At 57.6% G+C, this 13,944-nt stretch overlaps 1 protein-coding gene across 9 annotated transcripts in view; it reads right to left on the reverse strand.

Moving 5' to 3' along the window:
- The window catches only part of MINK1 (misshapen like kinase 1), a 43,139-nt gene that overhangs the window by 11,406 nt on the left and 17,789 nt on the right, over positions 1-13,944 (reverse strand). For all 9 annotated transcript variants that reach the window (XM_032431827.1, XM_032431829.1, XM_032431828.1 and 6 more), the window contains exons 2-6: positions 4,594-4,659; positions 2,500-2,556; positions 2,293-2,418; positions 492-602; positions 121-211 (exon numbers count right to left, since the gene is read on the reverse strand). In XM_032431827.1, the coding sequence (XP_032287718.1) occupies positions 121-211; positions 492-602; positions 2,293-2,418; positions 2,500-2,556; positions 4,594-4,659 (451 nt within the window). The remainder of the gene's footprint in view (positions 1-120; positions 212-491; positions 603-2,292; positions 2,419-2,499; positions 2,557-4,593; positions 4,660-13,944) is intronic.

Here is a 13,944-nt window from a genome sequence, read left to right on the forward strand (position 1 = left end):
TTCCAGCAGGGGGGGGCCCTCGCAGGGGAGGAGATGGGGAAGGGCGGGAGCAAGACTCCCAGCCTCTCACTCGGTCCTGCAGGTCAGAGAGCCCCATCTGCCGCGAGGGGACGGGCGTACCTAGCTTGACCTCAGCGTTCTCTGTCAGCAGCACGTTCTGCCCCTTGATGTCCCGATGGATCACCTTGTGGGCATGGAGATGGGCCAGACCCTGCGGCGGGAGGGTGGGCGCGGAGGTGAGCGAGCAGAGGGGGGGATGGGGGCAGCCCCTCCCCACGCCGGAGCCCAAGCGCAGGCTGCGTGTCCGTGGGGAGCGTCCTCGGAAAGGCCCAGCAGCTGCAGGGGGGCAGTGAGGCGGCAGAGGTGCCTGTCCCCCCCGCCCCCAGCTGCCGGAGAGTTCTCCAGGGCCGGCCTCGGTCTCCCACTCCCGACCCGCCTGGGGCCTCCCCGGGGCAGGGAGGGTCCGTGTCCAGGGAGAGGCTGGTGCTCACCCGCAGAATCTCCCTGCAGATGTAGGCGATACAGTCCTCCTTCAGAGCGTTCCCTTTCGTGTTCTTTACCAGGTCTGTCACGGAACCAGCACCACAGAACTCCATCACCAGCTACGGGCCCAGGGAGGCACGGGGGTGCGGGGTGCGGGGGGCGGGGGGAAGCATCCGTCAGGCAGGGCCTCCTTCCCCTGCCAGCCCCCTGGAAGGAGGGCCAGAGGCCTTGGGGCCCAACTGGGTGAGCCACAAAGCAGAAGGCCATGCAGTCGGGAAAGACAGGGCGGGCGGGGCTGAGGGAGACAGTCTGGGTCCTAAGGAGGAGCCCAGGGAACCCTGGAAACTAGACAGAATGAGGTGCATGCACGTGTCCTCCTTGGGGACGGGCCCGGGGCTTTCGTCAGGGCCCCGTGGGGACCACAGCCCGAAACCACAACTGCCATCCCGGAGCGCGGGTTGGCAAACTTTGGCCGGTGAGCGAAGCCTGGTCTTTACATTTATAAATGGTTGAAAACAATCACACTAAGAATCCTATAAAATTCAAGTTTGAGTGTCCTAACTAAAGGCTTCTGGGGGCCCAGCGACACCCCCGTCCCCATTCATGGGAGCACTTCCTGTGGCTGTTTCGGGGCCCAGCAGCTGCGATGAGAAGCCGGGACAGGCTGCAGGGTCCACAGAGCCCCAGACACCTGCTGCCCGGCCTTCACGGCCAAGGAAAGGTCAGCCAAGCCCTGGCCCAGAGGCAAGACGGGGCTAAGAAAGATTCTCCAGGCCTGCGGCAGACCAAGCAGCGAGCTGCAGGAGGGGTCCTGGGAAGACCCCAGCACGACGCCCTGGGATTGGGAGGCCTGTGCCGGAGTTTCACTGCACATTTTCCAAAAGCCCACATCCGACGCAGAGAAAGGCCAGGAGGGAATGTGTACACTCGTACATGCAAAAAAGGGCATCTGCACGCCGCCCATGTAGGCCCCGGCCTCTCCGTCCCGGGGGCGGGGTGTCCAGTGCAGCCAGCAGGGGGCGCCCCGGCCAGCGCCTAGCCTCTGGTCCTCAGGATCTCCCACTACACACAGCCGGCAGGTAAGCCCCGGGGGGAAGTTGTGCCGCCCTTGCTTAGGGCACAGTCTGTGTGTGCGAGCCCCTTGGAAACGGGGACGTGACTCGGCCCATCTGTGCAGAGTACACACAAGGTGCTCAGTAAGTACCTGTCTGGCAACGGCAGGAGGGGAGACCCAGCATGAGCCCCAAGCCCACCGCTGCGCTCCCTGGCACTCTCCCGGGGCCGGGCTGCAGAGCAGGAAGGTCAAGGCTGGGGAATGGGCCCAGGCCCCAGAGGGCAAAGACTCTCAGGAATGTTCTGGGCCAGGAGGGAATTTGGGGGAGGCCCAAAGGAGCCACATAGAGCTCTGGCTAGAGGAATCATCCAGAAGGGCTTGTGCTCTGCCCGGAGGGTCCGAGCCCTGCCTCTGCACACGGTATTTGGGGCCGTGGCTTCCCCCGGAGCTGTGCGTGAAGGCAGGACTGACGGACTCACCTCCTGCCCCAGCCCTGGCTCGCTGACGATGCTCACCGCTTAGGAAGTGTGGGCCACACACAGTGTAAGCTCCTGGAGAGGACACAGGGGTGGGCAAACCCCCAGGACCCCAGGGCCCCCCAGACACTCAGAGGACAAGAGGCCGCAGCGCGTGAGTCAGGAGGCGCTCTGGATCGGGAGGCAGGGAGTCTGTGTAGACTAAGGGAGGGCTGGGGGCCGAGGCTGCCTTGTGGGTGAGCCTGGAGACAGCGAGGGCTGGGTGGGGGGCCATCTCACCCAGAGCTGGTCGTCATTCCCGGGGGGGCTCTTCTTTATGAAGGCCCCGTAGTAGGTGGCGATGTTGCGGTGGTGAGAGTATTTCTTCAGCATGTTGATCTCCTGTTTGATCTCCTCCTCCTCGTCCTAGGAGAATGGGAGGGCTGAGCCTGAGAGCCCCCAGCCCGCCTCGGTGCCAGCCCGCCGTCTGCCCCCATGGCTCCCTACCTCCGTGACGTCCATGACCTTGATGGCAGCCAGCTGCCCAGTCTTGACGTGCCGACCCTGCGGGACAGAAAGCCGGGCATGGAGGCTCTGAGTCTGCGTCCAGGGACGGCGTGATTCTGGGACAGGCCACGCCTTCTGGCTGTTTTCTGTCTTAGAAAGTGTCTCCGTGGTGACTGGACACTTCATTAATGGGTCAGTCCCAGGGGAAGGCAGAGGCCTCCAGGAAGCACTATGGAGCCTGGACTCCAAGCGCTAAGCTGGATCAAGATGAAGGGTCTCCTCCCCTAAAACAGCTTAGGGAGGCGAGGGAGATTCACCTCTGCTCTGGACTTCCCACAGTTTGAAAAATAGAGCAGGGAGTGAAAGGTTCTCTCCGGCCTTGGAGGGAGCTGGGGGAGGCCGGGGGAGGGGCTCTGCCTCTCCGACACCTTCTATGCCCACACACTGCCTCGTGTGCCCGTCCCCCCGCCAGGAAGCCTTTCCCAGAATCACCCCCTCCAAGGCTTTTTATTATTATTGGCAGGAAAAAATAGACAGAGTTGGGATTTTAGGGAACTCGGGGAAACCCAGAAGGCTGACCGGCCTGTCCACGGCCCATCCCCGGCACTAATGGGAAGTAACTTCCAGAGTATGTCCCTGCCATTCTCCCTTCCTCCCCCCTCCTCCCTCTGACATTCCTCCAGGAGCCATCCCAGCCTTGGACCAGGGAGTTCAGGCTTCCTGGGGAAGGGGGGGGGCAGCCCGCGGATCATTCTTGTCCTCAGCAGTCATCCAAGACCCCGAGCCCAGAGAAGCAGAACACAGAGCTACTATTTCCACGGCAACGACCAGGCTAGCAATGGGGGAATGGGGGAGGGGCGCGCCTTTCCCCAAAGCTTACAGGGTGGTCCCAGTGACCCAGGAAATGCCCCTGAGATGCAGAGACTGGTGGAAAGGCCTAGCATCATGTCAGGAGACACAGAAGGCGGGTGTGCACCCTGGAGGCCCCAGCTCTGGGGAACATCTAACATGCCGCCTCCCCCTCCTAGTGCGACCCGTGGTCGGGCTGGGTGGGCCAGGCTAAAGCGACAGGCAAGGTCCGGGGCGGCCCGGAGGAGAAGGCCAGAGCTCTGGCTCCAGACCCGCTGCAGGCCGGCCCAGGATCTGGAGAACACCACCTCCCCCCTGCGACAGGCCCTGGGGCTCCGCCCGTGCCAAGGCTGGGCCTCGCTGCGGTCTTGGAAGGAGAGCCAGGGCTGTGCTCATGGCCTGGGCTCTGCTTTGCGTTCTCAGGTGAGCCCCGACAGACGCGCACGCGCACAGACACGCACACGTGCGTGCACATGCAGACACGCACACGGATGCACACATGCACGGGTGCACACACATGCAGATACACACATGTACAGATGCACACGCATACATGCACGTGGACACACGCACACAGATGCACACATGCACAGGTGCACACATGCAGATACATGTACAGATGCACACGCATACATGCACACACGCACACACATGCACACACAGATATGCAGATACACGCACAGATACACGCGTGCAGACACACACATGCACACACACGCACAGATACACATGTACACAGATGCACGTGTGCATGGACACATGCACACACAGATACGCAGATACATGCACACAAAGATACACACGTGCACGTGCACACACATGCACACAGATGCATACACGCACATACGTGCACATGGACACACACGCACACAGATGCACACGTGCCCGTGCGCACACATACACGCACACGGATACACACGTGAGCACGCACACTGATATACGCGTGTGCACGCACGCACACTCTCGCCACTGCCCTCCTGTGCCCCTGCCCACACCCCGCCGGATCCAGACCTCCTCCTGCTGCACCCGGGACTCATGGAGACTCCACACACTGGCCAGCAAAAACACCCCACTTCCTGACCTTCCTTCCCCCATTACTTTCACCCTCCTTGCCTCTCCCAGGCCCTCCCTCCCCTCTCCCAGCCCCCGTCACCGCCCACAGCCCCAGACCTAGGGCCTGCCCCTGCCACCCCTCCCGAGGGCCCCATGGAGGGGCCTCACACTCCCGCCCTATTAGAGCCTGACCTTGTACACCTGTCCGTACGTTCCATTGCCGACCACTTCCACCAGCTCGAAGATTCCAGCGGGGTCCTGCGGGGAGGGAGAAAGAACAAGTGTCGGGACTTCAGAACAGAGCGGGGAGAGAGGTATCCGGTCAGATGAGTGAGCACGGGTGTATTAGAGGGGGCTTCGGGGGAACCCAGACCCAGCTGTGGTTTTCGCGGATTGGCTCAGAGGTCCTGTTCTACAGGAAAAGTCCAAAGAAGGGGAGAGATGACAGCAGTGGGAGCCCACAGGCAGTGACAAACTGAGCGTCTGAGGCCTCCGAGCGTGCGCCTCTGGAGCTGGGCTCACCTGTAAACGACGCAACGCCCACCAAGGGCTTGAGACGGTGCCTGGCACAGAGTGCACGTGTTCAGTAAAATATTTTTTTATTTTTTTAAAGATTTTATGTATTTGAGAGAGAGACAGCGAGAGAGGGAACACAAGCAGGGGGAGTGGGAGAGGGAGAAGCAGGCTCCCCGCCGAGCAGGGAGCCCGATGCAGGGCTCCATCCCAGGACCCCGGGATCATGACCTGAGCCGAAGGCAGACGCCCAACGACTGAGCCACTCAGGTGCCCCTATGATTTTTCAAAAGCAGGGAGAAGGAACGCTAGCAGGGGGCCAGAAATCCAGAAGCCCCCTCCTCCTGTCCCTTTCCCACTTCTTCACTTCTCTGAGGTCGTCCTGAGCCCCAGGGCGGGAGAGCAGGGGACAGAGAGGGCCGCTGGGAGGGGCAGGGGGCTTTCCGGAGCCAGGCGGTGCCAGGAGGAGAGGCCCGAAGGGCTCAAAGCCTCCAGAGGCTCACTGCCTGCCGGACCAAGAGCACGCAGCTGGCACGGCCGCGGGGAGGCCACCCACCCCTCGGCCACCTGCAGGCCTGGCAGGCGGGGGTGACACCACCCAGAACACTCTCCCCAGGCGGCACCCGGGCCTCTGGGCTGGTCTGAAAAGTATATAACCCGAAACTCCTTTCTCCCCGATTCTGAAACCCAGCATAGGCTTTCTGGAAAACAAAAGAACCCTTGACCGCTCCTCCATGGCCACCAGCAGTGGAACCTAACCTGGACGGGCCGGACGGCGGGGAGACGCCAGCCCGAGGCTTCTGCAGGGCGTCCGCACTGGCCGCCCCACTGTGCTCGCTTTCCCGGCAAGGGGACCTGAAGGCCTGGACACGCAGCGCCCTCCCTGTACATCCCCTCAGAGCGCGCACCACCGCACACTGAGACCGTGACTTTCCTCGCCCGGAAATTCCCAGAAGAAAGGGCCAGAACCCTCCTTGCTCAGCAGCGTGTCCAGCACCCAGCCCGGGCCCGGCACGCAGTAGCCCGAGAACAGCCCACACCTGCTCTGGGGAAGCCGTGAGGGAAGGTGCCGAGGGGCTCCCTCCGCGTGCTCCCCAGGGCACTGGGTGACCCGGCCAAGCTCCAGCTGAAATTATCCAACAAAAACACACCGACGACAAAACCACCTTGATCAGGTCTAACAAAACAGTAGGCCCCCCAGGGAAGGGAGAAAGTGTCACTGCACAGGGGCCGATGGGAGCGGCTGGGAGCCTGGACCCGGTTCTCTTGTCTGCCTGCAGGCACCTAGCCCCCCCAGAAGGGCTCAGCCTCTCGGGGGCCTCTGAGGTCGGCCTGTTGGGCAGTCCTTTCTTACGTCTACTCCGCTCTTTCCGAGGTGGACGGGCACATCTGTGTCCGTCCGCCTCGGAACAGGGACTTGTGGTTGTGAATTTTGGGGCGCTCCTCACCTAACAGGGAAGGACAGATGGTTTAATTCTCTGATCTCAGACCCGAACCCGCCTCCTCCTCAGATGTGTGGGAGATGCTGGGGGAAGAAAGCAATCCTTGGGGTCAGATGCAATCTCCGGGTTCAGCTCTCCTGACCTGCAAACCAGGATGGCACGGCGCACCTCCTGGGAAGGGCTTTCCAGAGAACGAAGCCGAGACCAGGCCTGTGACGGGCGTTGTGGTGCCCGGCCCCCTGCACAGAACATGGACCATTTCCACACCTGTTGCTCGTCCCCTCTTCCCTCCAGACGGCCCCGTTTGTCTTCCTCTCAATCCCGGGGCGTCCCCGCTCCCGGCTCATGCCTCACCATGCCTCTGTCCGTGGCCCGAGGTCACCCTCCTGACCCTCCTCTTGTGCCCAGAGCCGGCCTGGCCCCCGGGCTCACAGAGGAGTCCCAACACCTCAGGCTGGTATTCAAAGTTGCCCCATCGTTAACCAACCAATAAATATTTTCTGAGTGAGTGTCTACACCCACCCTGGGCCTGCCTAGGCCCTAATCCAGGGAAATCTGTAAGGCAACTTTCTCTTCTTTCATTTACCTGGTAAACATTTATCGAGCACCAACTGGGTGACAACTCAATTAGGCGCAAACAGAGTTCAACGATACATGAGAAACATGGAAGGTCCAGGACGGACCTTGAGATCTACAGGCCAAGTACCCCAATGCAGACAGGTGGCGGTACAGGGTTTTATGCTGAAAGAGCGAGTGAAGGCCCTCGAGGCATCGAGAAGCTGCCAAGCAGAGTGGGAGCCCCTGGAGAGTAGCCTTCTAGGAGGTCTTGGGCATCAGCTGTGTCCTGAGCAAACATTTAAGTGTTTGGGGCCTTGTCCTGCTCACACACACAGAGGGGCTGGGACTGGGTGGAAGGTCCATTTCGTGGCTTCGGGGACAGACTGAAGCAGGCGGGGCACGTCGGGTGGGCTCCTGGAGGAGACAGTGCGGACGGAGCCGGGCTCTGCAGGCTGGGTCGGCGGTCAGCTAGCACCAGGAAAGTGAGAGCGAGGGGGGCCCGGTGGGGGACGGCAGTTTGGTCGGGACGGTGCGTTTGCGATGTTAGGGGACGTCAGGCGATTAGAAACGAGGGTCTGGAGACAGACTGAGAGTGGACACAGGAGACAGACGTCCAGGGAAGGAAGAACACAGGAGCCGGCCTCTTGGGAACAGCCCTGTGCTGCACGCTGGACAGCAGGTCAGACAGACAGCAGGACAGACAGCACGGAGGAGAGCACCACTGGCCCCAGGAGACTGCAGCCGGGGTGGGGCTGGAGGGGCCTCATTGGGGAGGAAGTGGGGCCCACGGGCACAGCACCCTCTGGGGAAGCCAGGCTGAGCGGAGGGGAATCAGATGATGGGGCAGCGGGGTTAGACAGAGGGTTTCCAAAACAGGAAGGTCTCCCCTGCCCGTGGAAGGGAAGACAAAAAGCCAGGAGACGGAGGACCCCTGCCGAATTGACTTCTTAGCCTGAACATAAACTGCGTCCCCTGCGGGGTTACAGTAGCGATTCGGTGCGCGTCTGGTTTCTCCCGTCCGTGCACCCGGCGGTCCAGAAGGCCCCGTTCAAATGCACAGATTTATGCACAGCTCTGGCTTCGCATGTGCCCTTCGGACATGTGCCTGTCCGCGTGCTCGGTGGCTCTCTGCATGCGGGCCCAGCGCCGTGACAACATGCTGGAAGCATCCTCCAGCTCTTCCTCCAGCTGCTCGAACTCTGTCGTCAGCCGCCGGGTTCCTGTCCAGCCGGACGCGGGGAGGTGGGAAGGGACGGGAACAAGGCTGCGGACAACTAATGGGAGGAGGGAGAGGACAGGAGGGACTGGTCTGTTGAGGCAAGGAGGAAGATGAGGGAGCCCCAGGAGCAGCCGGCGGCCTTGACTTCACGGACCACATCGGCGGGAAGATCATCAGCTACGCGGGACTGGGGGCCTGAGTGAGGTCGAAAAGCTGGGGAAGAGATGTCCTCAGGGTACACGAGGATCACTCAGGAAGATGCTCCTGGGATCTGGCTCCCGGGATTCCAATGCAGCACGCAGGTCTGGGGTGAGGGACAGATCCCCCCCATCGTCTTCCCCAGGTGATTCTACTGTGGGCCGGTCGATGGACCCACTTTGAGAAACTGTGCACTTCAGGGGGGTACTGACAGGTGGGTGGGGTGCGGGCCTCTGCAGAACGGTGATGAACTACTGTCCTCTTGTAGCAGCCCCACAGCCCCTCCAGCCCCACAGACTCAACTCACACCCATTTTTCTCTGTGTTCACGCGCCGACCCCGCCCAACGATGACCTGTTCCTGTCCGAGCCAAATCCTGTTTGTTTCAGGAAGTCTTCCCCAGCCACCCTAGCCCATCCCAAGCTGTCCCACCCATGAATGCCAACCTCGATTTCACGTATTAACCTCACAGTGGAGACTGTGCCATTGAGCTTCTCAAGAATAGGACCACGTGGAGACGTGCTCTTCTTTAAATAATCTGAGAGTAAGACGAAGCTGTCGACTCTTGGCACTTCTATTCAATGTTATACCGGCAGTTCTACTCAGCATCATCAGGAAAGAAAAAGGAATAAAAGGCATCTGGGTAGGAAAAGAAGAAGTAGAACTATCTCTGTGTGCACATGACATCAGCATGTGCACAGAAAAATCCTAAGAAATCTACTAAAAATCTGCGAGAACAAATCAATGAGTTCAGCAAGGTTGCAGAATGCAAGATTAGGGGTGCCTGGGTGGCTCAGTTGTTAAGTGTCTGCCTTCAGCTCAGGTCATGATCCCAGGGTCCTGGGATCGAGCCCCGCATCGGGCTCCCTGCTCGGCGGGAAGCCTGCTTCTCCCTCTCCCACTCCCCCTGCTTGTGTTCCCTCTCTTGCTGTGTCTCTCTCTGTCAAATAAATAAATAAAATCTTAAAAAAAAAAAAAAGAATGCAAGATTAATGAACAAAACCCAACCCTGTATCTATGTACGACAATGACTAATCCAAAAATGAAATTAAGAAAACAATCCCATTTACAGTAGCATCCAAAAGAATACATTTAACTACAGAAGTGTCAGACGGGGACACCGAAAACTAGAAACATTGTTGGAACAAGTTAAAGACCTAAGTACATGGACAGATTTCCCATGTTCATGGATCAGAAGACTTAATATTGTTAGTATCTACAGATTCAGTGCACTTCTATCAAAATCCCACTGGGCATTTTTTGCAGAAATTGACAAGTTTATCCTAAACATCATATGGAAATGCAAGGGATCCAGGAGAAACAAACAATCTTAAAAAAGAAGAACAAAGCTGGAGGACTCACACTTCCTGATTTCAAAACTTACTGCAAAGCGACAGTAATCAAGACAGTGTGAGAGTGGCATGACAGACATCTGGATCAATGGACTAGAACGGAGAATCCAAAAATCAACACTTTAATTTGTGGTCAATTGATTTTCGACAAGAGTACGAAGGCATTCAAGTCTTTTCAACAAATGGTGCTGGGACAACTGAGTATCCACATGCAAAGGAATGAAGTTGGATCCCTACCTTGTACTGTATAAAATTTTAACTCAAAATGGATCACAGACCTAAAAATGTAAGGGCTAAAATCATAGAATCTTTTTTCCCCCGACCCCTAAAACCATGGAAATCTTAAAAGAAAGCACAGAAGTAAATCTTCATTACCTTGGATCAGGCAATGGTTCCTTACAAATGACACCAAAAGCATAAACCACAAAAGAAAAAAAAACACATAAGTTGAATTTCCTCAAAATTTAAAACTTTTGTGCTTCGAAGGACACCAACAAGAAAGTGAAAAGACAACCCACATAATGAGAGAAAACGTTTTAAATTATGTATCAGATAAGGGACTTGTATCCAGAATATAAAAAGGACTCCTTAAGGACAAAATAACAATAAAAAGACAAATAAACCAATTAATTAAAAAATGGGCAAAGGATCTGAATAGACATCTCTCTGAGGATATACAGTGGCCAATAAGCACACGAAAAGGTGGACGTCATTAGTCACGAGGGAAATTCGAACCCAAACCACACAAGAGCCCACGTCACGGCCACTAAGATGGCTACTGTCACAAGGACGGGCACGGACAAGCTCCGGGAGGAGGTGGGGAACTCGGAGTCCTTGTGCACCGCTGGGGGAATGTAAGATGGCGCAGCCACTTTGGGAAACAGTGTGGCAGTTCCTCAAAATGTAGGACTGAGAGTTATCACGTGATGCAGCAAGTAGATGCCCAGGAGAACTGAAAACATACGTATGCACCACAATCCATACATGCAGCACTCACCGCTGCATTAGTCACTGCCGCCCAAGAGCAGTGAAAACCCAAATGTCCATCAACCGGTGGATGCATAAATGTGCTCTATCCACATGACGGGATATTATTTGGCAATGAACGGGTATGAAGCACGGACACATGCTAGAACACCAGAGGAACCTGGAAAACATGCTAAGTGAAAGATGCCCATCAAAAGGCCACATGTTGGCACGCCTGGGTGGCTCAGTCGGTTAAGCGTCTGCCTTTGGCTCAGGTCATGATCTTGGGGTCCTGGGATCGAGCCCCACATCGGGCTCCCTGCTCAGTGGGGAGTCTGCTTCTCCCTCTCCCTGCTCTTGTGCTCTCTCTCTCTCGCTCTCTCTCTCAAATAAAAATCTAGGGCTGCCTGAGTGGCTCAGACGGTGGCTCAGGTCATGATCCCAGGGTCCTGCTCAGCAGGGAGACTGCTTGTGCTCTCTCTTATTCTCTCTTTCTCAACTGAATAAGTAAAATCTTAATAAATAAATAGATACCTTAAAAAAACCCCATTTTGTGTGGCTCCATTTATGTGTAAAGCCCATAGCAGGCAAGTCCACAGAGACAGGAAACAGTGGTTTCCAGTGCTGGGGTGGGGGTGGGGAGTGGGGGGGGATGGTAGTGACTGCAGGGGGTACTGGGTTTTGTTTGGGGCTGATGACAATGTCCTGACCCTGGATAGTGCTGTCAGTCTGTGAGCACACTACAGTCCAGCCTACTGAAGGCTGTGCTACGTGAATTACAGATCAATAAGGCTGTTATTAAAAATGATAATCCAGGGGCGCGGGGATGGTCTGTCAGAAGAGCATGTGACTCTTGATCTCGGGGTTGTGAGTTCAAGCCCCACGTCGGGCGTACAGGTTACTTAATAAAAAAAACAAAAAAATCAAAGAAAGAAAAATAATGCTAAGAGTAGCTCCCATAGCTCTCAGTAAAGTATTTTGATTGGTGACAGTCTCCATACCAAGAAAGCGACCCTACAAACATGGAAGGGAGCCCCCAAAGTGCTTTTGGTCTATTAACACATATGAAAAGGCCCTCAGCCAAACACAGAAAATGATCACACACAGCCACTTACAGGATTAAGAGTTAGGGAATTTGGTTTCTATTTTTGGCTCTGCTGCTAAGAGGCTGTGTGTTTCGGGGCAAGTCACTTAACCTCACTGGGTTCCCTTTCAACAAGATGAGAAGACTTTCCGGCTCTCAGTCTGGCTGTCAATGCTCCGGTCCACACCCCACGAAGCTGCCAACCTCGGGGCTGTGTCCTCACGGCCGTGCCGTGTGTCAGGAAGACAGCAGTGAGTAGAAAAGCCTCCCTTTGCGGTAGGGATGCAGTGACCCATCGGCTACTTATGTTTTCGGGGAGTCCAGGATGACCCGCAGATTTCTGACGGTGCGGGGCACAGGCGCCCCCCGCACCGCGGCAGTCAAGGGTCCATGTACTTTCGCTGCATAGGGAGCGTGTAGGGCGACGGTCTGTGCCGCTCTCTGTCACTCCCGAGAGCTTCTGGACTGGAGCGTTTGCATACATTACAGCTTTAGAAAGTCTCCAGGGGACAGAAAAGGCGCTGGACTCTGTGGCTGATGAGCGGGGTTGGGAGACAAGAACCAGACCCCCTCGGGGAGGTCCACTGCCGGCCCAGCCGGGCTCCGGGGCGCTGTGCCCCCCACTGCATGGCATCCATACGGCCCGTAAGCACGTGTGTTCACCCGTGAAGACACAGTCGTGGGTCCCACACCCGGGCAACGCCCCCGCACACACTCGGGACGCGGCTCACGTGGGACAGCGGCCCCTCGGCCCGTCTCCTCCCAGCGCCAGGCGCGTCTCTGAGTGCACGCGAGCTCCTCAGCTCCCTTAAATCCCCCTTTAAAGACTTCGCAGAGTCAGTGATCCCAGCTACGGCCCCAGGACCCCTCCAGCCTCGGGCGCAGGCCGGGGGCCCGACAAACGTCAGTAAGCGACAGTGGGGCCCAGCGCCGGGGTCCTTCCCAAGGTGCCGACTCACCCCTTGGTCACCGGCTCTGCTGGCCAGGAGAGAGCCGGGCACGCCCCAGCCTTGGCTCTTTCTCCCCTGCTCCGCGGGCCGTCGAGGGGCTCCCGGCCCTCCCACAGCTCCCATCTGGAGCAAGGACAAGGGGGAAAGGGCGAGCAGAACTCTGACGAGCAGCAAGGCAGCCAGTCTGGGGCGGGGGGCCCGGCACCAGCTGACACCTTCCCTTCTCTTCCCCAAAGCCTGGAGCCATTTAATGCAGCCGCAGGACAGGCTGAGGAGAGGAGGTTCAGTATGACGGCTGCGACCACCTCTCAAGAGAAAACCACCACCGGTCGTTCACGTCGGGCTCAGGCTGAGATGCGGTGGCGGGGGCGGTGGAAATACTAACTGAAGCTGGGCTCGCAGGGGCAGAGGGCTGGGGCCGTAGGGCAAGGGGTGGACAGACTAGCGTGCAGGGACCTAGAAAGGGACAGGAAGGGGGCGCCTGGGTGGCTCAGTCGTTACGCGTCTGCCTTCGGCTCAGGTCATGGTCCCAGGGTCCTGGGATCAAGCCCTGCATTGGGCTCCCTGCTCGGCGGGAAGCCTGCCTCTCCCTCTCCCACTCCCCCTGCTTGTGTTCCCTCTCTCGCTCTGTCAAATAAATAAAATCTTTAAAAAAAAAAAAAAGGGACAGGAGGGCTCCGGGTCTCCTGCAGTCTGGGAGGAAAGGGGTGGGTGGCAAATGGGCAAAGGGCGGCAAGCACCTTAGGGCAGGGGTGACATTTCCTGGAAGTGGCCCAGACCTGGCAGGGTTGACCCCTGGTCTCCAGTCCCCTTCCACTGACAACAGGCCTCCTCCAGTGTCCTTCACATTTCCTGTGTCTGGGAAGCGGGAGGCACTCCCACCGTGTCTGCTCTGCCTGCAGATGGAACCCTGGGGGGTAAAGGGTTTTGTGAAGTCCTTTAACGATGCAAACTGTTATTTCCAATGGTAGCCACAGCTTTTCTGACTGCCTGTCACATGGGGCCTCCTTAAACCCCGGCTCTGCCTCCTGGGAGCTCCTAAGTCAGACGCCAGCATGGAGAGCAGAGGATGAACGCGCTGACAGGTCACCCGTGCCACGGCGGGACAGGGAGGTACGATGGGAAACGGACCCCCGACTTTTCTGCTGACCTGTGGGCCTTTTTTTTTTTTTTTAAGATTTTAATTATTTATTTGACAGAGAGAGACACAGCGGGAGAGGGAACACAAGCAGGGGGAGTGGGAGAGGGAGAAGCAGGCTTCC

This window comes from Phoca vitulina, unplaced genomic scaffold, assembly GCF_004348235.1.
Source record: "Phoca vitulina isolate PV1807 unplaced genomic scaffold, GSC_HSeal_1.0 scaffold47, whole genome shotgun sequence".
NCBI lineage: Eukaryota > Metazoa > Chordata > Mammalia > Carnivora > Phocidae > Phoca > Phoca vitulina.